We start from the raw sequence: 27,444 nt of genomic DNA, 5'->3' as shown, positions 1-27,444 counted from the left end.
CACTAGTGCCACCTGGGAAGCCTGCTACATAGGACCTAAGTTTTTTCTTATTCTTGAAAAATGACAGCAGACCACAAGGTCCGAGGGCTGAGCCCAAGCTGCCTCTCCTGTCCATCCCTACTCACTGCTGCATCCCAGGCTCACCAGCTCACCCTGCGCCCTCCTGTCGCAAGAGCTCTGCACACACTGACCCCTCCACTCAGTGGTAACAGACCTGTCCAGTGTCATTCCCTCAAGGACAGCGAGCCCTTCCATCGAGGTCACATCCCCCTATTATAAGCTTTCCTAGAGCCACATGTCTGCCCCCAGCAGCTCTTTCTGTGTTGTGATTTCACTGCAGGCTGAATAATTATTTGCTTTGTCATTGATTCAGTCCAGCTCCACCCCATAGCCTTTGCATTTGCTCAGCCTGGCATGACCTCCCCCAGACACCAGCACAGCTAACCCCCTCACCTCATCGGAGTCTTCTTCAAATGTCACCATCTGAGTGGGGACTCCTCAACAACCCTATTTAAACCACAGGAATTCCCTGGTGGTGCAATGGATAGCACCACCCAGGGAACATGGGTTTGATCCCTGGTCTGGAAAGATTCCACATGCCAAGGATCAACGAAGCCCCTGCACAGCAACTAGTGAGCCCAGGCACTAGAGTCCATGAATCACAGATACTGAAGCCCATGAGCCTGGAGCCTGTGCTCTGCAACAAGAAGCCACCACAATGAGAAGTCTGTGCAGTGCAGCCAAGAGTAGCCTCCACTCCCTGCAACTAGAGAAAGCCCACGAGCAGCAGGGAAGACCAGTGCAGCCAAAATAAATAAATGAACTGCAGTGACCCCCACCACAACCCACTGCCACTCTCCCTAAGCCCCTCCTCTGGGGATGTCTACCTTCTGCCCTTTGTCTTGTTTGATGTCTCTCTCACGACAATGTCATGCTACAGGGCCAGGAACTTTGGCTGGTTTGTTCACTGTCTTATCCGCAGTCCCTGGGGTAGAGCCGGCACAGAGTAGCACCTGAGACGTGTTAAGGGAATAAGTGAATGCAGTATAATACTTCTGGGCAAGACCAACTTATCCCATCTGTACAGTGGGCAGGGTCCAGGGCACACAGGACTTCGAGGGCTCCTCAAAAATGGGTTCATTTCTTTTAAAATAAGAAGGAGAGGGGAGGAAAAGAATTCTTAGGGCAGGGGAAATGCTTTAATATGTAGTATTAATATACTCATCTTTAAACCAACACAGCCATAAAATAAAATTTTAATATTTTTCTTCATGGAGGAAGACACCTACCAAGGCTAGAATGCTTCAGCTCAGAAGTCACAGCAAACCTGTTTCTGGCGCTTTCCTTGCAGACCCTGCCGGCCTTTAAACTTGGGAGGATGCACAGCTGGCTGAGCTGGGGGGCCCTGCGCGAGGTCCAGCGCCTCCGCGGCGGCCGGCTGGCCGGGCGGTGCCGCTTTAAGGATGCTCTGCGGGTACCGGCCGCGGGCGGCGAGGATGCAGCCGTGACGTCACGGCCCCGCCCCGCGGGGTGATGCTGCAGGAGCAGCGGCGGGCCGGGGGCGGCCGGGCCGGGACCCAAGCTCAGCGCGTGGCAGGCAGGAGCCCGGCCTCCTCGGAAAGGGATGCCTCCTGGCTGGAACCACAGGTACCTCCCTTTCCTCCTGCGCCCTCCGCACAGTTTCCCGGCTTTGTGCTGGGAGCGCCGTGGCTTAGGCCCCAGGGTGAGCAGTGTGCCAGGATTGGGGCTGGAGGTTGGCACCGAGACCTTTGTTCCTCTTGTCTAATTAAATGAACTGTCAGTGGAGCCCCCCTCCCTAGCCCCCCATCTCGCCCCCTGAGTGCAGAACTCTCCCGCCCTGAGAAGGGTGGGTAGCAGTTGGGTGAGATTTATTTCACAGTTGCAAGGAAAGCGATCAAACACACACTGGGATTTGCCCCCAGGCTTACGCGGCGCTTATTGGTGCCTGAGGCCTGTTCCCAGGTCACCTGGGCAGGTGTCATCAGCTTCCGGTCCACCTCCCACCAGCGACTGAAAGCTCTGAATGGCTGGGGCCCTAGTGTAACCTCTCTCAGCACCCCAGGGTTAAGTTTATGATGAGCACCAAGGATTTCTGCTTTTTTGTCAAGGGCAACATGCTGAGGTTGAAACGAGAGGGTGATGGCAATCCATTCATCCTGCCCTCGACAAGAAATAACTTCATAAGTTATTACTGGGGTTACCATAATGTTTGTGTTTTCTCAGCTTTTGTAGGGAGGTAGGACCGGGTGCTGATGAAACTCAAGTTCAGTGTGTGCCTCACCAGGGCTTTGGGGATCAATGGGCTGCCAGATTGCCACCGATCAAAAATGAGAAGTGGGCTAGGATTCAGTAGCTAGTTCACTAAATATATCCCCTGAAGTCCACCTTTCTCAGATGGTGGCTGAGACAGTAAAGAGTCTGCCTGCAATGTGGGAGACCCAGGTTCAATCCCTGAGTCAGGAGGATCCCCTGGAGAATGAAATGGCAATCCACTCCAGTATCCTTGCCTGGAAAATCCCATGGATGGAGGAGTCTGGTGGGCTACAGTCCATAGGGTCGCAAAGAGTCAGACACAACTGAGCGACTTCACTGAAGTCCATAGAGTCCTTCACTGGTCTGGGAAGATTTCCTTGAAATATTACCTTGGAGAAATAGTAGGAGTGGGATAATTTTAAGCATTCAAATTACATGGACATTGTTTATCTTTGTTAATCATTTGGCGCCTAATCAACTTGAGGGATTTATTCTTTGAAACATCCTCTGTATTCTAGAAGGACAGTGGACCCAACATACAACCTGTGGGGGTCCAGGAATATGTGCAGATCTGGGGGAGTGGTCTGAATAATGGTAATATAGTATGATCAAGATGTCAGTTGAATATTTGTGTTAGTGTATTAAAATTCCATTTACTAGTTTACATTTTACTTTCATTTTTTAATAACATTAAAAAAATGAAAAAAATTTTTTTCAAAAATGTTTTAAACAGTCCTTAGAATAAGCTTACCTCCCCCAGTGGCTCAGACGGTAAAGCATCTGCCTACAATGCAGGAGACCTGGATTCAATCCCTGGGTCGGGAAGATCTCCTGGAGAAGGAAATGGCAACTCACTCCAGTATTCTTGCCTGGAAAATCCCGTGGATGGAGGAGCCTGGTAGGCTACAGTCCATGGATCGCAAAGAATTGGACACGACTGAGCCACTTCACTTTACTTTAGAATAAACTTTCACAGGCAACTTTTAATACATGTATTTTAAAATAAAAGTGGTAAGCCTGAAACTTGAAAATGAATCCATAATGAAGGCTTTTTTCAAGTTCTGGTTTAATTCTGATTTAGATGAGGGAGGAGAAGTGTAGGATGGGGGGAGGTGTGAGGGTCTCCCTTTTGCTAGGACAGACTGCAGACTGTGTTTTAAAGCTGGGGGTGGTGGGCAGGTGATGGTGAAACTGTCACATCACAGGTAGAGACATGGGGTATTTAGGTAGCCCATTTTAAGCATGTATGCTCATTCATGTCCAACTGTTTGTGACCCCATGGACTGTAGCCTGTCAGGCTCCTCTGTCCATTTTAAGTGGGTTACAAAGTTTCCCCTTTTCAAAAATATACTTCTACCCTATGCATGTAAGGCTAAAATTCTTCCAAAGTGGGCTCATGGTCCTTCACTCTAAAATGAAAAGATTTCTAATATATTTTCACTGAAGTTCACTTTATGGAAGTAAAATACCAATAGGAAAGAGAAGTGTCACATGCCTGCAGGGGCAGGGAGAGAGGCAGAGAAGGAGTTAGCCTTGAGGCAGGTGTGAGGCTGTGACCAGACAGCTGGAGTCAGGTTAAGTCTTTAACACACCTGGGCTAAGGTCTTCCTCTGACTTCTAAGGAGACAGTCTTCAGTGTTCCAGAAGGTCCTCTATTTCTGTGATACTGTAAAATGTGTTTATTTTTAATTGTAGGATCATTGCTTTACAATATTGGTTGGATTTCTGCCATACATCAACATGAATGAGCCATAGGTGTACATATGTCTCCTCCCTCTTAAACCTCCCTCCCACTTCCTACCCTTTCCCATCTCTAGGTTGTTACAGAGATGGTGAAGGACAGGGAAGCTTGGCATGCTGCAGCCCATGGGGTCGCAAAGAGTCGGACACGACTGAGTGACTGTAACAACAAGGTTGTTACAGGTTACAACACAGTTGTAACAACAAGGTTGTTAGTTTGAGTTCCCCGAGTCATACATCAAATTTCCAGTGGCTACCAATTTTACATGTGGTGGTGTATAAGCTTCCATGTTACTCTCTCCATCCATATCACCCTCTCCTTCCTCCCTCACTGCCCTTGTCCGTAAATCTGTTCTCTGTCTATGTCTCCAGTGCTGCCCTGCAAATGGGTCCATCAGTATCATATTTCTGTCATCTTAATGAATGAAGCTCCAGGGATAGCTAACAACCACCTGGGTTTTTTAAGGCAAGACCAGCCAATTTTTCTGGAGTATTTCCCATTTACAAGGGCCTGAGTGAGACCTGTAAGGAACATAAACAAGATGCTTAGTTTAAAATTTTTTTTAAAAATCTTGACTTAATCTTCCTAAATGGATCATGTTTTTAATGAAGTATTACTTGTCTACATAGTTCTTAGGTACCTCTGCTCTTACTGTAGAAGAGAATGTGGGATTTTTTTTTTTAAGGGCATGAGATAAGCGTTTTCTAGAGATGAGAGCAGACTGGTTATGTCATTCCCTGTCACCTTGGTGTGAAATCCACCTCCTACCAGATCTTGCTGATCAGCTAATCCCTTCTTGATGGATTCATCTCTCACCATCCGACCACCACTGTGCCCAGCTGGTGCACAGAGCTCCTTTTCATGGATGGTCCCCACTGCTTAGAATGTCTTTCCTCCACTTTTTCACTTAACTTGACGGCAAGAACTGTGTCTTCCTTTTATCTCTATAAATTCAGTACCTTGGTATTCAGTACTCAGCCAAATGGTAAGATAGGAAGGTAGGTGGGCAAGTAGATCATAGGATGGATGGATGGATGGATTGCTGGATAGATAAATGTATGAAAGAGAGGATGGATAAATGGATGGATGGATGCATGGGTGGATGGGTGGAAGGGAGGATGAATGAATGGATGGATGGAAGAGAGGATGGATAAATGGTTGGATGGATTGGTGGATGGATAGTTTGTTGGATTAATATGATGTTCTGAATCCTGCTGGGACATCTATAGAACAAAACATTTCTATCATGGTGTGTTCTGAAGAGAAGGAAGACAATCCCCGAGTGGGCAGGATAGGTTGGGAAGAGTTTGGGGTGCAAATCTGACATAACGAGATTTCAGAGTGATTCGTAAAGAAGTTATCGACTAGCAAGAGTTTGACAGAGGGTATACGGTAAGTTAAAGCCAGAAATAAGGGCCTCATTACTAAAGCTTAAAAAACTATTTTGAAAGAAAGCCTCTACTGTTTATTTTGGTAAATAACAAGAGTTCTTGTTAGGAAACCTATCAATGTTGGGAATGACATCTCAGGTTTGGGGCCTACTTCTCAGGAAGGATTCCAAGGGAAACTTAAGGGCACTTCCCTGGTGGTCCAGTGGTTAAGGTTCCACCCTTCCACTGCAGGGGCACGGGTTCAGTCCCTGGTCAGGGAACTAAGATCCCACATGCCTTGAGATGAGGCCAAAAAGTTAAAAAAAAAAAAAAGATGAAACATAGGCATTGCTTTTTTGTGAGGCAGATGGAGTGGGCTATGTCAGAGAGGTCAACCCCAATCCAGGACGTCCCTCTCTTGTGTTTTTATCTGTCTCTTTCCATCTGATCTTAGCAGCTTTCCTCTCCCTGTGCTTAGTAAAATTGACGTTGGCTAAAACACACAGGTCAACAAGCTAGAATCTATTCCTGTAATATTTACAATCTAGATTAATTTCTAAGCAGTGAAAACTGTTGGATGCCCAGGGGTACAGATTGCAAACTCCAGGGGGTGAGGGTGGGGAACAGAGTGGGTGGGAATGTCTGTAAGGTCCGCAAGCCTGCTAATTCTCTACTGAGGCTGAGGGCGTTACACAATTTCTCAAAAAAAATAGCTTGAGGATGGAGGAAAATCTATTTCTCACCCTCCCAAATTCTTCTTGTTGCTCATTTTCTTTTTTTGTAAACTGTATCCCTATTCAGTGTGTTGTCTGTGACATGCAGGATTCAGGAAGTTCTGTTTATTTCTTTAAAGAGAACATTTTCAAACACTGCAAAAGTCTCAGTTCTCCTGGCTCAACTGAAAATTCATTTGTCCAGTTGATGTAAAAGGAAAAGACTTGAGTTAAACTCATTCAGTTCCTTTTAGGCTCAGATCCTTGGTTTAAGGTGGAGCATAAACTCGGGTGTTAGGGAGGGTGCCCACTGTGGCCCTCCATCCTGAGATGGAGGGGCTGTCCCCTCACCACATACTAGCGCTTGGGGTGCCTGTGGGTCCTTCTCCCTGCCTCCCCCCACCCCAGGGTGTCTGGTCTCCCTTCTCTGCTCCCCTGGGGCCTGCGGGGGACGGGGGGGGGGGGGGGCAAAGTTAGCCACAGGTCCTAGAAGAGCCCTGTGTCCTTTGGGGCCTGAGAACAGCCACAGGGCTCTTGGTGGCCTCCACTCCTCCTGCTTCTTTGCCAGACCCTCCTGATGGATCCTGTTTGGGGAACTGTCCCTTTGCGTTTTAGCTTGGGGACAAGCTAAAGGACCTGAAGGACCAACTCTTGTCCCCTTGGGAAGGTAGGCTGCCCTGATGTGAAAGCCAGGTCCAGGAGCACCGTCCACACTGAAGGCTCCACTCTGGGGGCTCAGTGTTGGCTCTAAGGGGCCCCTGTGTGAACTCCATTCCCACGTGGACAGGGTAGCAGGGCCCCGGGGGATAAAGGCAGAGCCATCCGGATAAACTCGCTCTAATAGCAGAGGCCCTGCGGGTGACGGCTGCCCCCTGACTGGGCTTTCCCCACAGGAGCACCCACCGGCCCCCCCTGCGATGATCCCCCCGGCCAGCAGCGCCCCTCCGGGAGAGGCCCTCTTCCCCGCCTTGGCCCCCCAGGACTTCTGGAGGCCCCCAGTCACTGGCTACTCGGGGTCTGTGACCCAGCACATCAGCCACCGGGCCAACAACTTCAAACGACATCCCAAGAGGAGGAAATGCATCCGGCCCTCACCGCCCCCGCCCCCCAACACCCCCTGCCCAATCGAGCTGGTGGACTTCGGGGACCTGCACCCCCAGAGGTCCTTCCGGGAGCTGCTGTTCAACGGCTCTGTCCTCTTTGGCATTGAGTTCAGCTACGCCATGGAGACGGCATACGTGACCCCCGTGTTGCTGCAGATGGGCCTGCCTGACCAGCTCTACAGCCTCGTGTGGTTCATCAGCCCCATCCTTGGTGAGTCCTGCGCAGCCTGCCGGCCTCCAAAACCTCCCTAGAAGCTTCCAGAAACCTCACTGGGGGACAAGAGAGGGGCCAAAGTTGAGCCCACTCAGTTGTGTGGGGCTCTAGGTAAAGAATCCACCTGCCAATGCAGGAGACGCAGGTTCCATCCCTGGGTTGGGAAGATCCCCTGGAGAAGGGAATGACAACCCACTCCAGTATTCTTGCCTGGAGAATCCCTTGGACGGAGGAGCCTGGTGGGCTACAGTCCATAGGGTTGCAAAAAGTCAGACACGACTGAGCGACTGAGCATGCACACATGCAAGAAAACCCAGGTTTGGCCAGTCAGATCCCATCTTTTAAGCAATTTTATCTGAATCAGGCAGAGGATGTGGTACCACATAGACTCCAGGCTGTTGCTGGAGGATCCAAGCAACACAGCGGGGGGTGGTTTGGGTCTGGGAGACTCTGCACTTCCTCGGATTCCCAAGGAGGTCACAGCGATTCCATGCCTCATGGGGGCTTGAGTTGAAAATTTAAGGAGAAGCTCAGTGATTCCAAGAGTCTGTTTATCTTTCATTTTCTAGCTTAGGGTTTTGTTGCTGGCTCGGAGTTTCATCATCTGATTCTTTAGATGCCCTGGAGACGGGTGAATGCAAGTGTTTCAGGACTCTGGGGAGGCTGTGTCCGAGTCGGTCCCCCCATGGGGTGGGGACCCCAGTGTTGACTGCTGACCTTCTGTGTTTCAGGATTCCTACTGCAGCCTCTATTGGGTGCTTGGAGTGACCGATGTACCTCAAGGTTTGGAAGGAGACGCCCCTTCATTCTTGTCCTGGCTATAGGTCTGTTGTTTTGGCATCGAAATAAAATGGAAAAAAAGAAAAAGAAAAAAAAAAGGCCCCAACTGCTTTCTCTTGGGAAAATTTAAAAGAGTATTAACCAAAACCAGTAATCCAGCTCATGTCACTGGTGTGGGAGCCGGGAGCACCCTGTAACCTGGCCCTGGTTAACTGTGGAAGTCTCTCTGATCATGTTTTTAAAACAAGTTAATAGAGGAGTTCCCTGGTGGCTAGTGGTTAGGGTTCCAGGCATTCACCCCTGTGGCTGGGGTTCAATCCCTGAGTGGGGAACTGAGATCCCAAAAGCCACGCAGCTCAGCAAAAAAAAAAAAAAAATGAGTTAGTAAAATCTTCTCTATTATTCCAGCTATGCTTGATGGAATAAAATCCCTGATCTAAGTGCTCTGTTTGAGGTTTGATTAAGAAGGAATTCTTGGGGCCCTCAAGATTCTAGCCTTAAGTGGTGGCTGCCGGGGCAGGCAGGTCTGCGTTTCCCGGGTGACTCTGTTCTCCGTCCCCAGGGGCGCTGCTGGGCCTCTCGCTGTTGCTCAATGGCAGGGACATTGGGACGGCGCTGGCCGACACAGCCAGTGACCACAAGTGGGGCATCCTTCTCACCGTGTGCGGTGTGGTGCTGATGGACTTCAGCGCGGACTCGGCCGACAACCCCAGCCACGCGTACATGATGGACGTGTGCAGCCCGGCCGACCAGGACCGGGGCCTGAACATCCATGCCCTCCTGGCAGGTAAGGGAGGAGCAGGGACGTGATTGAAAGTGTGTCTCTCAAACCATAGGTATCAGTAATATTAATATATACAGATGTTATATATCTTATCTATATTTCATTGTATAGTTGATTTACAATGTCATGTTATTTTGAGGTGTGCAGCAAAGTCACTTAGTTATATATATTATATAATATACATTCTTTTGCAGACTCTTTTCCCTTAAAGGTTATTATGATATGAGTATAGTTCCCTGTGCTATATACAGTGGGTCCTTATCGTTATCTGTTTTATATATAGGAGTGTGTATATGTTAATCCCAAATGCTAATCTATCCCTCCCCCATCTCCTTCCTGCTTAGGTAGCCATAAATTTGTTTTCTATGTCTGTAGGTCTGTTTCTGTTTTGTAAATAAGTTCATTTGTTATCAATTTTTTTAGACTCCGCATATAAGTGAAATCATATGATATTTGTTTTTCACTTAGTATGGTTGTCTCCGGGTCCAATCATGTTGCTGTGCATGGCATTATTTCGTTATTTTTAATGGATGATATTTTTGATATATATGCATATAAGTGTGTATGTAGCTATGTATGAATGTGTGTGTATATAGCTGTGTGTAGATATTATTATATAGTGTTGGTTCTTGTTGTTCGTGTAGTTACATCCTACAAAAGTGCCATAAGTGCTGAATTAGCCAACCCCAAATCCTAGCCCCATGGAGACATACAGGGTTAGTTTCCTGCAAACATCCAATCACATCATTTTGGTCAATGGATCAATACATAACCTTGTTTTATGTGTTTCTATCTAAAGACAGCTTATTTTGTATATATCACTGATGCATTAACCTTGAACTCACATCCCTGGTCAGGGAACTAAGATCCTGCAAGCCTTGTGGCACAGCCAAAAAAATAAAATAAAATAGCAATGAAAAATATTTCTAAAAATCAAGGGCAAGTTGTCACACATGGGGAGCCTATATGAAGAGACTGGGTGGCCCAGCAGTTAGAAAGTCTGAGCTCTGGGAGCTAAAATCCTGAATCGAGTTTGTATTTTTCCTCCTCTTCATGGTGGGACTTTGGGTAACTGCTTGACCTCTCCAAGCCTCAGCTGCTTTTTCTAGAAAATGCAGTTTATCACGCTCTCTTTACACTCCTTTATGCATGTGGGCCCAGGGGGCTTCTGCATGGATCCAGGCAGGTAGGGTTTGGAAGGTCAGAAGAAGGAATTCACTTTTTACCTTACATACATATATATATATATGTATGTAACCTTTTAACCCCAACTTATGATGGCTTGACTTACGATTTTTTGCCCTTGACAAAAGCTTTTAGATTTTCTCTCTTCCCAGTCTACTGATAAGCAGCCCAGTCCTCTCTCATGGGGCTTCCCAGGTGGCGCTAGTGGTAAAGAATCCATCTGCTAATGCAGGAGACATAAGAGGTGGGGGGTAGATCCCTGGGTCAGGAAGATCCCCTGGAAAAGGGCATGGCAACCAACTTCAGTATTCTTGCCTGGAGAATCCCCATGGACAGAGGAGCCTGGCAGGCTACCGTCTGTGGGGTCACAAAGAGTTGGAAGTGACTTAGCATGCACACACGCCTCTCCCATGATGCTGGCCAGTGGCAGCCACCACTAAGGGTCGATATCCCTACACTTAACAGCTGATCTGTTTTTTCACTTTCAGGACAGTCTTCAATCAGTTATATGAGATAGTCAGCACTTTATTATAAAATAAGCTTTGTGTTAGATGCCCAACTGCAGGTTAATGGAAATAATCTGAGCATGTTTAAAGCGGGTGGGGCTAAGCAATGATATTCAGTAGGTTAGGTGTATTCAATGGATTTTTTCCCCTTTTTAAAAAACCTTAAGTATAGTTGATTTACAATGTTGTGTTACTTTCAGATGTACAACAAAGAGACTCAGATATACACATATGGGCTTCCCAGGTGGCTCAGCAGTAGAGAACCCCCTGCCAAGCAGAAGACTTGGGTTTGATTCCTGGGTCAGGAAGATCCCCTAAAGAAGGGAATGGCAACTCACTCCAATATTCTTTCCTGGTGAATTCCAGGAAACTTCCAGGAAAATGGACAGGGGAGCCCGGCAGGCTACGGTCCATGGAGTCGCAAAAGAGTTGGATGCGACTTAGTGACTATATATATTGGAGTATAGTTCCCTGTGCTGTATAGTAGATCCTTCAGTTCAGTCACTCAGTCGTGTCCGACTCTTTGCCACCCCATAAACCACAGCATGCCAGGCCTCCCTGTCCATCACCAACTCCCAGAGTCCACCCAAACCCATGTCCATTGAGTCGGTGATGCCATCCAACCATCTCATCCTCTGTCGTCCCCTTCTTCTCCTGCCCTCGATCTTTCCCAGCATCAGGGTCTTTTCAAATGAGTCAGCTCTTTGCATCAGGTGGCCAAAGTATTGGAGTTGTAGCTTCAAAAATCAGTCCTATCAATGAACACCCAGGACTGATCTCCTTTAGGATGGACTGGTTGGATCTCCTCACAGTCCAAGGGACTCTCAAGAGTCTTCTCCAACACCATAGTTCAAAAGCATCAGTTCTTCTGTGCTCAGCTTTCTTTACAGTCAATTCTCACATCCATACATGACCACTGGAAAAACCATAGTCTTGACTGGATGGACCTTTGTGGACAAAGTAATGTCTCTGCTTTTTAATATGCTGCCTAGGTTGGTCATAACTTTCCTTCCAAGGAGTAAGCGTCTTTTAATTTCATGGCTGCAGTCACCATCTGCAGTGATTTTGGAGCCCAGAAAAATAGTCAGCCACTGTTTCCACCGTTTCCCCATCTATTTCCCAGGAAGTGATGGGGCCGGATGCCATGATCTTAGTTTTCTGAGTTGAGCTTTAAGCCAAATTTTTCACTCACCTCTTTCACTTTCATCCAGAGGCTCTTTAGTTCTTCTTCACTTTCTGCCATAAGGGTGATGTCATCTGCATATCTGAGGTTATTGATATTTCTCCCGGCAATCTTGATTCCAGCTTGTGCTTCCTCCAACGCAGTGTTTCTCCTGATGTACTCTACATATAAGTTAAATAAGCAGGGTGACAATATACAGCCTTGACGTACTCCTTTTCCTATTTGGAACCAGTCTGTTGTTCCATGTCCAATTCTAACTGTTGCTTCCTAACCTGCATACAGGTTTCTCAAGAGGCAGGTCAGGTGGTCTGGTATGCCCATCTCTTTCAGAATTTTCCACAGTTTATTGTGATCCACACAGTCAAAGGCTTTGGCATAGTCAATTAAGGAGAAATAGATGTTTTTCTGGAACTCTCTTGCTTTTTCGATGATCCAGAGGATGTTGGCAATTTGATCTCTGGTTCCTCTGCCTTTTCTAAAACCAGCTTGAACATCTGGAAGTTCACGGTTCACATATTGCTGAAGCCTGGCTTGGAGAATTTTGAGCATTACTTTACTAGCATGTGAGATGATGAGTGCTTGTTATCTATTTGATATATATGAGTATGGATTAAGTGCATTTTTTTCAGCTCATGATATTTTCAACTTATGATGGACTTATCAGGATTTAATCCTGTTGTAAGCACAGGAGGATCTCTACATGTCTGCTTTTTTTTTTCTTTCCTTTTTAAAAATTATATTAGAATACAAGTAACATAAAATTTACCATTTTAGCCATTTTAAAGTGTGTAGTTCTATGATACTCTCACACTGTTGGGTCATCATCACCACTGTCCATCCCCATAACGTTCTCGTCTTGTAAAACAAACTCATGACCATTAAGTAATAATACTCCAATCTCCCCTCTCCCCAACTCCTGGCAACCACCATTCTACTTTCTCTGTCTATGAATTTGACTACTTGAAGTAACTCTTGTGAGTGAAATCAAATTTGTCTTGGTGATGGTCTTATTTCATGGAGTGTAATGTCCTTAAGGTTCACCCATGTTGTGGCGTATGTTAGAATTCCCTACTTTTTAAGGCTGAATAGTGTTTCATCGCATTCATAGACCACACTTTGCTTACCCATTCATCCTTTGATGGACTCCTTGGTTACTTCCACAACTTAGCTGTTGTGAATAATGCCTCTGTGAACATGAATGTACAAATATCTCTTCAAGACCCTGCCTTCAGTTCTTTTGGGGTCTAGACACAGACATGGAATTGCTAAGTCAGACCACAATTCTATGTTTAATTTTTTGAGGAATTTCATACTGTTTTCCACGAGAACTGCACCATTTTACATCTCCACCAACACTGCACAAGGGTTCTAATTTCTCCACTTTCTTGCCAACTTATTGTTTTCTGGGTTTTAAAAAGTTGTTTTAATAGTGGCCATCCTGATGGATGTGAAGTAATATCTCATTGTGGCTCTGAGTTGCATTTCCCTAATGATTGGTCATATTGAGCATCTTTTCATGTGCTTACTGGCCATTCACAGATCATGTCTATGAATGTCTATTCAAGTCCTTTGCCCATTGTTTGAATCAGGCTGTTTTTTTCTTTGCTGTTGAGTTGATGGTGTGGTTCCTTAGCTGTGCAGATGTATCACTTTGATTATTTTTAAAAAAACTAAGTTCTTGCAAATCTGACCTTGATTAAGGGTCACAAATCTGCAACTATGTCTTCAGAAGGGGTGGGAGGAAGCTAGTTAGGACCATAAATATGGGAAGTTAAGAATAATAAAGGGGGGATGAAATTGAGTCATTTGCAGAGAGGTGGATGAACCTGTCAGTTCAGTTGCTCAGGATTTTTGCAACCCCATAGACTGCAGCATGCCAGGCTTCCCTGTCCATCACCAACTCCCAGAGCTTGCTCAAACTCATGTCTGAGATTCTGTCTAGAAGGCCGACCCCTGATGTGGCTAGGTCTCCCCACTCGGAGGGTAGCCCAGGACACGTGATGGTCAGATGCAGGCTCCTGTGTGTCGCCAGGAGTAAACCAGTAGCCTCGTTTGAGCTGCACTCAAAGTCAAAGGGCACATCTTTGGAAACCCAGAGGTGGGCTGGAACAAACTGCACTTTCTGGAGGTGAGAATATTCATTACTGCTGGCTGGGGGCAATGTGACTTCACCCACATTTTTACATTGTGTTGCGTCAAACATTGACCATTTGCCGGGTCCCCAAGGCCGTGGAATTGGTGAGGGAGATCAGAGGAAAGAACTAGATCCCTGCCGCCTTGCTGTTCCCCAAAGGCTCCAGGGCCTGGAGAGCTGGCCACCAGGGGCAACCCATTAGGGGTGACTCTTAATGGTGGTCATGCCTGAGGATGATGTCATCGAATAAGCAAGACGGGGGTGGCCCCTGGAATTCCCATGTGCACTCGTGCCGTGGTCTGTGCTGGGACCAGGTCTCCGAGTTTACACAGTCCTGGAGCTGGGGGAGGAGTGGGACCCCGGGGGGAGAGGTGACCCGGTGTCGACACTCACTCCTGGTCTTCCTGAAACGCTGTGTGCAGAGGGGAACTGAGTGAGGCAGGTGGTCATCATGCCCTGGCAGGTGACCCTTGAGTGCAGGCAACCAGGACAACCACCCCCCCAGCCATTTTCTTCTTCTTTTCTTTGGGGTGTAGGTGGGACAGATAATCCATCCAGGTCCTTGGAGTGGATTTTTCAAGTCAAGTAAGGAAGGGGACACCTTCTTGGGGGCTTTCTTCCCTAACCCACGAGGAAAATTGACCGTTGCTCTTCTCCCCAGGTCTCGGAGGAGGGTTTGGATACGTGGTCGGGGGGATCCACTGGGATAAAACCAGCTTTGGGAGAGCCCTGGGCGGGCAGCTGCGGGTAATCTACATCTTCACAGCCGTCATCCTGAGCATTACCACCATCCTGACCCTGGTCAGCATCCCCGAGAGACCTCTGCGGCCCCCAGGCGAGAAGAAGCCAACCATGAAGAGCCCCAGCCTCCCACTGCCTCCATCCCCGCCTGTCCTGTGTGAGGAGGGTGCAGGCCAAACGGTCCCCTGCCCACCCCCAGCCCCCAGCCTTTATGCCAGCTTCTCCAGCCCCATCTCCCCGCTCAGCCCCCTCACGCCCAAGTATGGCAGTTTCATCAGCAGAGACAGCTCCCTGACGGGCATTAACGAGTTTGCCTCGTCCTTTGCCACGTCCAACATCGACAGTGTCCTCATCGACTGCTTCACGGGCGGCCACGACAGCTACCTGGCCATCCCCAGCAGCCTCCCGAGGCAGGCCATCAGCGTCAGCTTCCCCCGGGCCCCCGATGGCTTCTACCGCCAGGACCGTGGCCTCGGGGACCGGCGGGACGTCGCCCTGGCCACTGGCCCTGATGGGGATGTGCTGAGGGTGGGCTCCCTGGATACCTCCAAGCCACGGTCGGCCGGGATCCTGAAGAGACCCCAGACCTTGGCCATCCCGGATGCGGCTGGAGGAAGCGGCCCCGACACCAGCCGGAGAAGAAACGTGACCTTCAGTCAACAGGTAAAAGCAAACATTGGGGCTGGGTCGTGGGGGGGGCGGGGGGAGGGGGGAGGAGCCAGGGGTCAGAGGGCGCCATGCATATGGTCCCCTCTCTTCATTTAGATAGATGACCTGGAAGGAAATTTGCGGCCCTGGGTGAACCATTCAGGAAAGACTTGGGGCTAATGGATGGGCCTCAAGGACACGCCCAGCCCCAATAGCCTCGTGCTTTTCATCCAGTCAGTGTGGGGATTCTGGGGCCCACGTGCACTCACGGTCTCTGCAGTACTCTAAGAAACTGGCCACAGCAAAGGGGTGGCTCTTTCAAACACCCTTACATTTGCCCAGAGGTGGTTCCGTGAGTTCAGCATCATATGTGCTGTCGTCATTTCTAGTCTTTTCCCCACATCCAGCCCACTTCGGCCATGTGCACCCACGGCAATGAGCCCAGGCTTCCTGAAGGACAGAAATGAAACCTAAACCCTGGTGGCTGTTTCTGGGGCCTCCTTGGGTGGGCAACCTTAACTGGCCAGCTGGGAGGCTGTCAACACTGTGGATCCCAAAGGGTGCCGGAATGTTCTGGAAAAGCAGAGAACCTTCCAGAAGGTTGTCTGTGTTGTATGAGGGATTTGGCTGCAAGGCCACCAGCCGATATGTGGGATTTTAGCCATTTTCAGAGTCTGTGATTTTGAAGAGAATTACAGCCTTGCCACAGCAAAGGGGCTTCTGTAATTCAATGAAGCTATGAGTCATACCATGCAGGGCCACCCAGGACAGACGGGTTACGGTGAAGAGTTCTGACAAAATATGGTCCGCTGGAGGAAGGAATGGCAAGCCACTCTAGTATTCTTGCCACGAGAACCCCATGAGCAGTGTGAAAAGATGAAAAGACACAACACCGGAAGATGAGCCCCCAAGGTCGGAAGGTGTCCAGTATGCTACTGGGGAGGAATGGAGAGCAGTCACAAATAGCTCCAGAAAGAGTGAAGAGGCTGGGCCAAAGAGGAAAGGACTCTCAGTTGTGGATGTGTCTGGTGGTGAAAGAAAAGTCTGATGCTGTAAAGAATCATACATTGAAGAGAGTTATTCTTAGGACTTCCCTGGTGGTCCAGTGGTTAAGACTTTGCCTTTCAATGCAGGAGTTGTGGGGTTTGAATCCTTGGTGGGTGAGCTAGGATCCCACATGCCTTACAAACATTAAAACAGAAGCAATATTGTAACAAATTCAATCAAGACTTAAAAAGAGAGTTATTCTCTCATTTAAAGTAGACCTGAGGGCCTTGTGGCCCCCCTGCCCTCAGGGAACCCAGGGGATGGAGTTTCCTGAGCAGAAATCAACCTGCACAGGCCCTCAGGAGGGCAGTTCTGAAGCAAGTGACCTGGACACGCCCCTTGGACACAATTGCCCATGTGACCGGAAGTGCCAGCCTCAACTCAGTCAGGCATGCCCCCCGACCCTGTGCCTGAGAAGACACCTGATCTTGTAGGAGGCCCACCAGAGATGTTGAGAAGGGGCCTCTCATGCTGCCTTTGCTGTTAAATTCTGAAGTTTGATGCACCTCTTTGCATGACCGAGAGTCGATCCTAGGGCCTTCTTTTATAGTATCTTAAACTTAATGCCATCCTACCTCAAGGAAGCACTCTGCACAGGTGGTTGCCCATCCTGCTGAGAAGTGTCCAGGCCCGGGTGGGCAGTGTCCGCCAGCTCCGATCCAGAAAGGGTTTGAAGCACTCAAAGTCACTGGAAGAAACCCGTCATTGGCAGAGGGAAGCTATTTCTGTAAGTGCTCAGGTCAAGGGCGTGTCATGCTCACTCTTGAGGACCGTAGAGCAGTTCATCAGGCCTTTTGTCAGTACTCGGCCATTCTATCCAGGTGCCCCAAACCCCACCTGGCTTCTGGATACAGTTCTTAAGTTCTAGTGGAAAGTCTTCTTCATCCTTTTAAAACATTCTATTTTCAAATCGGTTCTGGGAGGAAAGTAAAAATCACGAGCTTAGTGTGAACACATCTGGGCTCAGTGGGGACGGGGTGTCAGGTGAAGTCTTGCTCCAGCAGTTATGGGTGACAAACTCTGTTGGCACGGCGGCTGCCCTCAGAACTGGCATCATGGGCTGTTTCCTTCCTTTTCATTCTTCCACCTGGAGTATCCAGGTGCTGCCCCAGCAAAAGCTCCTGCATGGACCCACAGTAAGGTACCTTCTCTCTTCTCGAGATGTGTACCTCTCAAAGCCAACAGCTCACCTAGGTGGTGTCTGCACCTCCAGCCCTATGGGGGGCTAGTCCTTCTGGGAAGAGGCTGCAAATGGAGCCGTGAGTGTGTTTGTCCCTGGAGCGTTGCCCTGAACCCACTCGTCCCTGTTTCAATGCTGGTGACGTGGGGCTGTCTGGGTACCCAGCTCCCTACCTGGGCTCCCTGGGCCCCCCTAAGCCCCCGTGTAGGCAGGCATCCATCAGTCATGTTGAAATACATCTTTCACATCCTCTCTTCTGGAAAAGTCGGGACTTCATAATGTCTGAATTTGAGCCAATCCGTATTTCTTTTCTTTCAAATGTATTTCACATTGGGCAAACTTACCCTCTGTGGCCGAAAGGCAGGCACAGCGAAGGGAGATTTTATGCTCAGCTGCCCCCGTCTCTGAAGAGACTAACGTTATATGTCTCTTAAAATGTCATAAAGTCATATGACATAAGGTCATTTCTCTCATTCGGACCACGGGCCTCAGCAGGGTGGCCGGAGAACAGTAGGATGGTGTTTGGTGCCTGGTTCACACTGTCTAGGAAGACAAACCCTCACAGCCTCTGGGTCTGTATTCCTAATTCACTTTCTCACTGAAGCAAAAGGTGGTGCTAGTGGTAAAGAACCTGCCCGTCAATGCAGGAAATGTAAGGGACGTGGGTTCGAGCCCTGGGTTGGGAAGATCCCCTGGAAGAGGGCATGGCAATCCACTCCAGTATTCTTGCCTGGAGAATCCCATGGATTGAGGAGCCTGGCGGGCTACAGTCCATAGGGTCACAAGGAGTTGGACATGACTGAAGTGACTTAACACACATGCATGGAGCTCCAATACTTTGGCCACCTGATGCGAAGAGCTGACATTAGAAAAGACTCTGATGCTAGGAAAGATTGAGGGCAGGAGGAGAAGGGGGTGACAGAGGATGAAATGGTTGAATGGCATCACCGACTCAACAGATATGAATTTAAGCAAGCTCTGGGAGATGGTGAAAGACAGGGAAGCCTGGTGAGCTACTGTCCATGGGGTCACAAAGAGTCGGACATGACTGAGCGACTTAACACGCACACATGGGGTGGCCGGGGTGTAGTGCTCTGATGAGGGATTTGGGGGGCTTCTCTTGCAGGTGGCAAATATTTTACTGAACGGTGTGAAATACGAGAGTGAGCTGACGGGCTCCAGCGAGCCGTCGGGGCAGCCGCTGTCCATGAGGCACCTCTGTTTCACCATCTGCAACATGCCCAGGGCGCTGCGCCACCTCTGCGTCAACCACTTCCTGGGTGAGCTCGTGGCAAAGCTTCCTGCCTGTCGTGCCCCCCTCGGGTGGCCCTGCAGTGGGGGCACAGGCCCTGACCCAGGGCTAGGAATGCCCGGAGACCTCTCCAACCCACCAGGCTTCCCCAGACACCACCAGGGGCAGGATGAGGTGGGGATGGAGCAGGGAGGTACCTGCTCCAGGCGTTCCCAGATTAACCAGGTCCCCTGGGTCTCCACGGAGCCCAGATCCTCAGGACCAAAAACTCCTCAGGCAACTCACAGTTAAGTGGGCTATCACTTTCCCACTGGAGGAATTTGTGTCTTAAGCCAGTCTGGACCCCTAATTCTTAGAGCGGAGATGTAGACACACCCAGACACACATGTGTCAGGGGCTGGTCTCAAGTTCACAGGCTCAGCTTTCAGATGAATACCAAGAAGCTCCAGCTAGCATGCCATTCCCTCCAGAGTCTCTTCACTGTCGGGCTGTTGACCCTCTGATCTTAACCTAAGCTCTCAAACAATTGTGGGATGTAAAGCAGAATGACTTTCTGGAAGGCAATTTGGCAACAGATAAGAATCTTAAAAAATGCCCATAGCATTTATCCCAGGGATCCTATTTGGTATTTGTTGCAAGGATGTAGTCAGAGGTTTGATCATGAATCAAACCTGTACGAGGTATTGATCACAGCATGATTTATAACAGTCAAAGATCAAGATGGGAAAAAGGATAAACACCTAGCAATGGGGGAAGGGGTAAGTATATTAGGGTGAATCCACATCGTGAAATATTTTGCTGCCATTGAGATGGGGTTCTTTAAAAGTACTTAATGGCATAGGACACGTGCATGATAATTATTGAGGTTCCAGAGGCCCAGTAAACACCACCTCCGTCCTCTATAAGAGAGAAATGGACGTGGAAACCAGAGGAAGGACCCCTACGGTTTTCTTGGTAACAGAGCAAATTAGGTTTCCATCAACACTTGCCCTTCCTAAGGTACTTCTCCCAGGTAAGCAGGCGACCCCCTGCCCTGCCTGTGACTGAAGCCCCACTGGCATTTTCTTTCTCCCCAGCAGAGGAGCGAGTGGAAAACCAGAGGTGGGGTTGACTTTCCTTCTGGTGATAGGATTCAGAGAAAGAACAGAATGCAAAACTTCTCACGACAGGGCATGTGTTATAAGAATATATATTTACTTTAAAAAAAGACAGGTAGGGGAACTTTACTGGGTGGTCCAGTGGTTAAGATTCCACACTCCCAATGCAGGGGGCCTTGGTTCAAACCCTGGTCAAGGAACTAACTAAATAATTAATTTTTTAAAAAGGAAGGGTAGTAAACCTACAAAATTTTAACAGAGGTAAAGGCATCTCTGGGTGGTAAAGGTAATTCCTTCATATTTTTAAGAAATATTTTTTATATTTATTTTTACAAAGTTAAAACATTTTTATTAAAATATTTTAATAATTTTTAATCTTTATTTACTTCTTTGATTGCATGGGACCTTTACTTGTGGCACACAGGATCTTTTTTAGCTGTGGCATGCGGGACCTAGTTCCCTGACCAGGGATGGAACCCGGGCCCCCTGCATTGGGAGCTCAGAGTCTTAACCACTGGACCACCAGGGAGGTCCCCCCTCTTCTTTAAGTTTTGAATCGACAAAACTCACGTGCTGCACTGATGGTGGGTCAGAACCTGCTGGGGGGCGGGTGAGCCAGTGCCTGCCCTGCGGTCACCACCTGTGTCCCCCCCAGGGTGGCTCTCCTTCGAGGGGATGCTGCTCTTCTACACGGACTTCATGGGCGAAGTGGTGTTTCAGGGGGACCCCAAGGCCCCGCACACATCAGAAGCATATCAGAAGTACAACAGCGGCGTCACCGTGGGCTGCTGGGGGATGTGCATCTACGCCTTCAGCGCCGCCTTCTACTCAGGTACCCACGGGGTGGGGGTGAGGTGTAGGGGGGCAGGCTCGGCCAGAGTTGGGGAGGCTGGGAGGGGTGGGGGCAGGCTCAGCTAGGGGGGTGTTAGGGGCAGGATTTGGGGGCAGGCTTGGCGGGGGCGGGTGTTGGGACAGGCTTGGGGGGCAGGTTCATGGGGGAAGCAGGCTCGGCTGGGTGTTAGGGGCAGACTGGGGGGGGCAGGCTCGGCTGGGAGGGCAGGTTGGGGGGTGTTGGGGGCAGGCTCGGCAGGGGTGGTGGCCTTCCAAGAGGGTGGCGAGAGGACAGGCATTGAAGGAAGCCCAGTTTGGGGGCAGATAGCGCTGTGTTTTTCTCTGTTTTCAGCGACCCATCGTGGGGGTCAGTCGGGGGCAGGACAGGGGAGGGTGTGTGTCTAGACCTGAGGGAGCAACTGGCCGAAGGGTTCAGGCCCGTAGGCAAGGGCCAAGTGCGGGCCCAGGGTCAATCCGTGAGGTCACGGATGGGTGAGCCATCCATCGGCCCCCCTCAAGTCTTTCCCACGTCAGTTCCTGTGGTAGCTGGTCCAGAGGGGATGGAGGTGCAGGGGAGACCAGAGAGGCAGGTGGAGTGACATGGAAGTGGGCGGTGGGGACAGGGAGTCCGCAATGACCCTGAGGTTTGACCCTGGGTGACCCAAGGCCCTAGGACGCTGTGCTGGATTCCTGAGGGGGCCAGGGCCAGCCCAGCGGGGGTGTGGCAGGGCAGTTTGGGGGGTGCAGCCCCCAAACTTCATCTCAGGGGTTCGCCCACGTTTTCAGTAAAAGGCCAGAGAATCCAGCCTTCCGGCTTTTCTGGCCACAGGCTCCGTTGGGGCCCCTTGGGGCCACCCTTGAGGTGGATGAGACGTGATGACCACGTGGGGCTAAATTCTGGCTAACCTTCTCTGATGTTTATGGGGATTTGGATTTTGTATAATTTTTACATGTCACAAATTATTCATCTTCTTTGGGTTTGTTTTAAACATTTGAAGATATAAAAACCATCTTTAGCTCCAGGTGGTACAGAAACAGGCTGCAGGCTGGACTCCACCTGAGAACTGTAAACTGTGGGCCCTGTTAACGAGTTCCAGCCCCACCATCGGGACCGTGACCTTTTGTGAGGGTCAAGAGACCATATTAAGAAAGAATTTCTTGGCTCTCAATGGCAGACCCCAGGGGCTTGGGTGTCCGGGCACCTGGACATGGGGAAGTGGCCCTAGGGCATTGCAAGGGGTGTCCTGTGGAGCCTCAGCTCCTAGGCCTCTCAGGGTCCTTCAAGGCTGGCCCACTGGGGTGGGGCTGTCAGGGTCCTCACATTAGGAAAGAGGGAGAGGCAGTAGGATTTGTGCAGGAATTCAGGGCTCAGCTCTAAACCCTAAACTCTGGAGCCACTGGCCTTTCTACCTGAAGACCCCTTCACCTGCTGCAGCACCTGGGGGCCTGGCCTGGGCTGATATGAACAGGGCTACCCCGGGTCCTGCCACCCATCTGGACGCCCCATCGGTGGTCCCTGAGCTCCCCGGGTCCCTGAGCGGGATGAGCTGCCTGCCGGCCTGGGGGTGCCCGGGGCACCGGGTGGGTTGTGCTCACCTTCCTCTCCCCTGACAGCGATCCTGGAGAAGTTGGAGGAGCACCTCAGCGTCCGGACGCTGTATTTCATCGCGTACCTGGCCTTCGGCCTGGGGACCGGGCTTGCCACGCTCTCCAGGAACCTCTACGTGGTTCTGTCCCTCTGCGTCACCTACGGCGTCTTGTTTTCCACCCTGTGCACCCTGCCCTACTCGCTGCTGTGTGATTACTACCAGAGCAAGCAGGTGAGCGCCCCGGCTTCTGGCTGCAGGCCCGGCGTCCAGGCTGAGCCTCCACCTGGGCAGGGTCCCGGACCTCCTGCGCGGCTCGGGGGCCACGTTCAAAGGGGAAGATTATCAGGATGTGTCAGCAGAGCATAAACCCCAGAGGGAAGCTGCCCACATAGGGACTCAGGAGGCGGCGAGGGAGGGGCAAGGAGAGACCCACCCTGGGGTTCCCCTCTGCCAGGCTTCAGGGTCACCTGGAAGCACCGGGCCTGGGCACCAACCACTTTGTGAACGAGGTCAATAATATGTGAACAGTTTTTTTAAAAATGAGAATCAATGCCAAAAGTCCACACTAAGCAGGAGACAGGAACTTAAAGAGGATAAGTGACAGGACCGAGGCACGACCTGGTGGTGTCAGAGGCAAAAGGAAAAACCAGGAAAAAAGATCCTGTCTTTATGTAAAAGTTGATGTTTTGTTCAGGGTGGGTTTTCCTTTACCAGCTTAATTGAGGAAGAATTCAGCATAAAACTACACCATTCACCCATTTCCAGTGTACAATTTAGCAGTTTTTAGCATACTCATGCCATCAAATCTAGAACATTTTTGTCACACACACCCTGCCCTTCCCTGATAGCTCAGTTGGTAAAGAATCCACCTGCAATGCAAGAAACCCTAACTGTCCTGGGTTGGGAAGATCTGCTGGAGAAGGGATAGGATACCCACTCCAGTATTCTTGGGCTTTCCTTGTGGCTCAGCTGGTAAAGAATCTGCCTGCAATACAGGAGACCTGGGTTTGATCCCTGGGTTGGGAAGATCCCATGGAGAAGGGAACCCACTCCAGTATTCTGGCCTAGAGAATTCCATGGACTGTATAGTCTGTGGAGTCACAAAGAGTTGGACATGACTGAGTGACTTTCACTTTCACTTTCTTTCACCTCACCCCCCACCCCAGCCCCCCACCCACCCCGACCAAAAGAAGCCTCCAAGTATCACCCCTCCAGGCCTCCCCTCCCCCAGCCCCCTATAGTCACTGATCTGCTTTCTGTCTCCGGGGATTGGCCTGTTCTGGACATGTCACATCCATGGAATCACATGACATGTGGCCTTTTGTGTCTGGCCTCTCCCAGCCTTGCCTTTTTGAGGTTCATCCATGCTGTGTAGAGTGAATCCTTACCTCATTCCTCCTTATGATCAAGCAATATTCCCATCAGAGATTTTTGGCTGTGACTTTGAGATTTTAAAACTCTGCACTGAAGACCACTGTGATACTGGCCATTCCTGCAGTCCTTCTAACCCTGGACCTCATCACCTCCCCCAGGCCTGGGCCCAAGGGCTGGCTCTCCCCCAGGGCGGCACAGGGACCTCGGCCTGTGAGCCATGCACGTGGCCTGAGTGTCGCTGTCCTGCTTGTCAGCTCCCCGGAACCCCTTCACCAGATACGCAGTTCTTGGTGGAGGGAGGCCCTACCCCATGGGAGGGGACGTGGGGCCTCGGGCCACTTTTGATGGATCAGGGTGGAGCTGGCTGGGTGTCTCAGGCCTCTGCTGCCCCGCGAGTCTTACAGACACACTGTCTCCGCTGGGTTGCAGGTCCAAGGCTCACCTGTGACCTCCCCACCACAGTGGCCCCATGGGCCAAGATGATGTCCCCAGGATACACGCAATGCCAATTTACAGACCCCCTTGCCGGGCTGTGGGGACAGAGCCTTGGATGGGACTGGGAGGGGTAGGCAGCATCCCAGAGGTGACCACATCTGATCGTGGGACCAGGCCAGTCTGGACCCCAGGTGGCACCCAGCAATGGTCTGCGTGATGCGGGTGGCCCAAGCTGGGTGTAGGGTCACTCCTGCCACCCCTCGGTGGCTCTGCTCAGAGTCCCTGTGTCTTCCATCCCCCAGTGTGGCACTGGGTGGGGCCGCAGGGAGCCCTTAGTCCAAGGTGGAGGCCACGGGCCAGAGGAGCAGGCGCTGTAGACCCTGCGGGGGTCTCTGAGTGTGACAGGCATTGTAGCAACAAGGGTTCAGAAAGGGGATGAGCTAGGGTGGAGGGGGCGTGGCCTGGCGGGCCTTGAGGGGAGAGAGGCAGGGAGGAGCCTGTGTGCCCGCCTGTACCTGCTGGTCGTGGATTCCTCTTCTTGTTGTCATCTCTTTTCACAAATATTATTAAAGTCTTGGCCAGACTCCCTGTGCACCGGGGGCCTGGAAACAGGGAGCTGTCGGGCGTGGGGTGCTGGGTCCCAGGCCGCAGGGGGCCTGGTCTGGCTGACATGCGTCTCGGGTCAGTTCGCAGGGTCGAGCGCCGACGGCACCCGGCGGGGGATGGGCGTCGACATCTCCCTGCTGAGCTGCCAGTACTTTCTGGCCCAGATCCTGGTGTCCCTGGTGCTGGGGCCGCTGACCTCGGCCGTGGGCAGCGCCAACGGGGTGATGTACTTCTCCAGCCTCGTGTCCTTCCTGGGCTGCCTGTACTCCTCGCTGTTTGTCGTCTATGAAATCCCTCCTGGTGACGCCACCACCACCACCGAGGAGCACCGGCCCCTCCTGCTGAACGTCTGAGCTTGTGCCCGGGTCTGGAGCAGGCGGGCTGCGGAAACCCAAGGGGCCCTGGTGGATGGAGGCGGGACAGGTCTCCTGTTGGGATGTAAATATGTGATAAGACAATAAATGGCCACAGCAGAGCCTATGGTTTCTAGTGTGGCTCTTATGAGGGGCAGTAGGTCACCTGGGCACTGGGCCACTCATCACAGGGACTTAGCGGGAGACTGTAAGAGTCACTTGTGTATACACGTATAACCAGAGGCAACCCTGCACCCTACCTCCCACTCCTACCCCCTGCCCCAAAAACACTGGGGCAACATCTGGAGATATTTTGGGTTGTCACAACTTGGGTGTGTGCTGATGCCCTGGAATGCTAGAAACACCCTAAGGTACACAGGACAACTGCCTACAATAAAGAAAGATCTGGCCCCCAAGTGTCTACAGGGTGGGGCAGAGAGAGCCTTGCCTAACTGTTCTTTGCTTCCCAGAACAGAGTTAGAGTATAAGATGCTTTGGGGTCAGAAGACCTCATACCCATTCATTCTCTAACTTATTCATTCATCCATCCATCCACTCATCCTTCCATCCATTCACTCATCTATCCATCTATCCATCATCCATCCATCCATCCATCCATCTATCCATCCACTCACTCATCTATCCATCCATCCACCCATCCATCCACTTATCCATCCATCCATTTACTCATCTATCCATCCATCCATTCATCCATCCATCCACACATGCACCCTACAGATACCCATTGAGTGTCCTGGGAGTGACAGGCAGTGGTAGGTCCTGGACGTCTAGCTGTGAGGTCTCTGCTGTCGTGGAGCTGATGTGAGGAGAAAAGACAGATAATACCCTGTCTAGACCTGAGGATGACATTAGGTGCTGAGAGAACATGAGCAGAGTAGGAGGATGGGGTGACAGAGTCGGGAGTGAGCTATGCTGGAGAGAATGGGGTTGGTGTGCTCGATAAGGTGGGAACCTCCAGGAGCAGACGCCCCCGCTGAACGCCCATCCTGCCCTCAGACTTGACCCGCCCACCAGTGCCTGCTCATGGACCCGGATGGACGGACTTCTTGCGGGTGTCGAGGTCCTTCACCACGGGGCTTCTCGCCATCCTTCCGTCGGCGGACACCACTGGCTGGGCCCCTTCCTGGCGCACCTGGGCAGAGACCCTTCCCCTGTGCTGTGCACACCAAGTGGGGAGGAACGTGGCCGGTCACCGTTACACCTGCTCTACTGGGGCCGGCTACTCGTACCCTCAGCGCATGGTGTGGCGGACATACAGGACACTCCGACCACAAGTCCCAAACAAGCAGCAGGGGCCCTGGCCCCTTGGCAGCCTCTGAGGAGAGTCTGGTCTCTGGGCAGCTGTGCCCATCATCTTGCTCTGACCAGTTAAGGCCAGTTGGGTGGGGGGTGCGGGGCTGGTGGACCCAGAGGGATAGCGCCTGGGCTTTGGAGGCACTGCCACCTGGTGGCAGGACCAGGTATGGCAACGAGGCCCGAGTTCCATATCTACTTGGAGTTAGGACCTGCAGCAGGGGCCGTGAAATGAACAAGGGGAGCGGAGGGGGCCTGGGAGTGATAAGCAGTGGTCGGGTTCCCAGAAGAAACCAGCCTGTAAACAGTCTGCCAGCCTCAGGGATGGCCCCTGGGCCAAAAGGGGCTGCTAAAAAGTGCCTCAAGGTGCTGTTTTTAATCTCATTCCCCACACTGGCTATCCACACGGGAGGGGTTCACCAGAGATCTCTGTTGTAAAGCCGATGCCCCCTCCTCACCCAAACCCAATGAATTATGTAAACCAGGACTGCAGCTGGAGAGGCTGAGAGACCCTGAAGCAGGCACAGCTGGGGCAGGGGTGGTGGTGGGTTCAACTCCCGGATGGGGCCGAAGTCCCTTCCAGTTGCTCATCTGTGCCCACAATTCAGCAGCACATTTGGCTGGTGCACCAAGGAAACTTCTCTGCGGGGCCTGTCTGTTCATCCAGCAAACAGGATGAAAGAAGCCAGCACCTCCCTCTGCTGAAACCTGGTCCAGGAACGAGGTACCTGGGTAGGGGGAAGCGCAACGCCTGTGCGGGCACAGGGTTGAATCAGGGCGGATACAGGGGACTCAGATAGGCCAAGAGGAAACAGTTACAGAGGAAGGGAAGCTTGCTGGGGCAACTGGAACCCAGCAATGACCCAGGGGAAAAAAAGGACCCCAGATTCTGAGCCCTCAATGAGGGCAGGCAAGTCCCAGGCGAAAGCCTGCACTGCTGCATCCACAATGGCAACTGCAGCCCTGCCAGACCCAAGCCTGGACTGCAGG

At 50.9% G+C, this 27,444-nt stretch overlaps 1 protein-coding gene across 4 annotated transcripts; it reads left to right on the top strand.

Moving 5' to 3' along the window:
• The first annotated feature begins 1,515 nt into the window (after positions 1-1,515).
• SLC45A1 (solute carrier family 45 member 1) lies at positions 1,516-25,263 on the top strand. Of its 4 annotated transcripts, none has more exons than XM_043924418.1 (9): positions 1,516-1,647; positions 6,992-7,412; positions 8,147-8,239; positions 8,758-8,982; positions 14,649-15,391; positions 18,730-18,883; positions 20,608-20,784; positions 22,398-22,603; positions 24,868-25,263. In XM_043924418.1, the coding sequence occupies exons 1-9, from the start codon at positions 1,534-1,536 to the stop codon at positions 25,138-25,140; spliced, it is 2,406 nt and encodes an 801-aa protein (XP_043780353.1). In that variant the 5' UTR covers positions 1,516-1,533; the 3' UTR covers positions 25,141-25,263. The 4 variants fall into 4 exon arrangements, with proteins under 4 accessions (XP_043780353.1, XP_043780355.1, XP_043780354.1 ...); XM_043924420.1 differs by having other exon boundaries at positions 1,533-1,647; positions 7,315-7,412; XM_043924419.1 differs by having other exon boundaries at positions 1,535-1,723.
• Positions 25,264-27,444: the final 2,181 nt, after the last annotated feature.

The sequence above is a fragment of the Cervus elaphus genome, chromosome 14 (genome assembly GCF_910594005.1).
Source record: "Cervus elaphus chromosome 14, mCerEla1.1, whole genome shotgun sequence".
In the NCBI taxonomy this organism is placed as follows: Eukaryota; Metazoa; Chordata; class Mammalia; order Artiodactyla; family Cervidae; genus Cervus; species Cervus elaphus.
The sequence above is the reverse complement of the archived record's forward strand: the minus strand, read 5'-3'. Positions and strand labels throughout refer to the sequence as shown.

What these genes read in the sequence shown, in the direction of transcription:
- SLC45A1 (XM_043924418.1), top strand. Translation starts at nt 1,534, where the DNA reads ATGCTGCAGGAGCAGCGGCGGGCCGGGGGCGGCCGGGCCGGGACCCAA. An exon ending in GTTCATCAGCCCCATCCTTG is followed by an intron (nt 7,413 to 8,146) that starts GTGAGTCCTGCG and finishes TCTGTGTTTCAG; the next exon opens with GATTCCTACTGCAGCCTCTA. An exon ending in CTGCGTCAACCACTTCCTGG is followed by an intron (nt 18,884 to 20,607) that starts GTGAGCTCGTGG and finishes TGTCCCCCCCAG; the next exon opens with GGTGGCTCTCCTTCGAGGGG.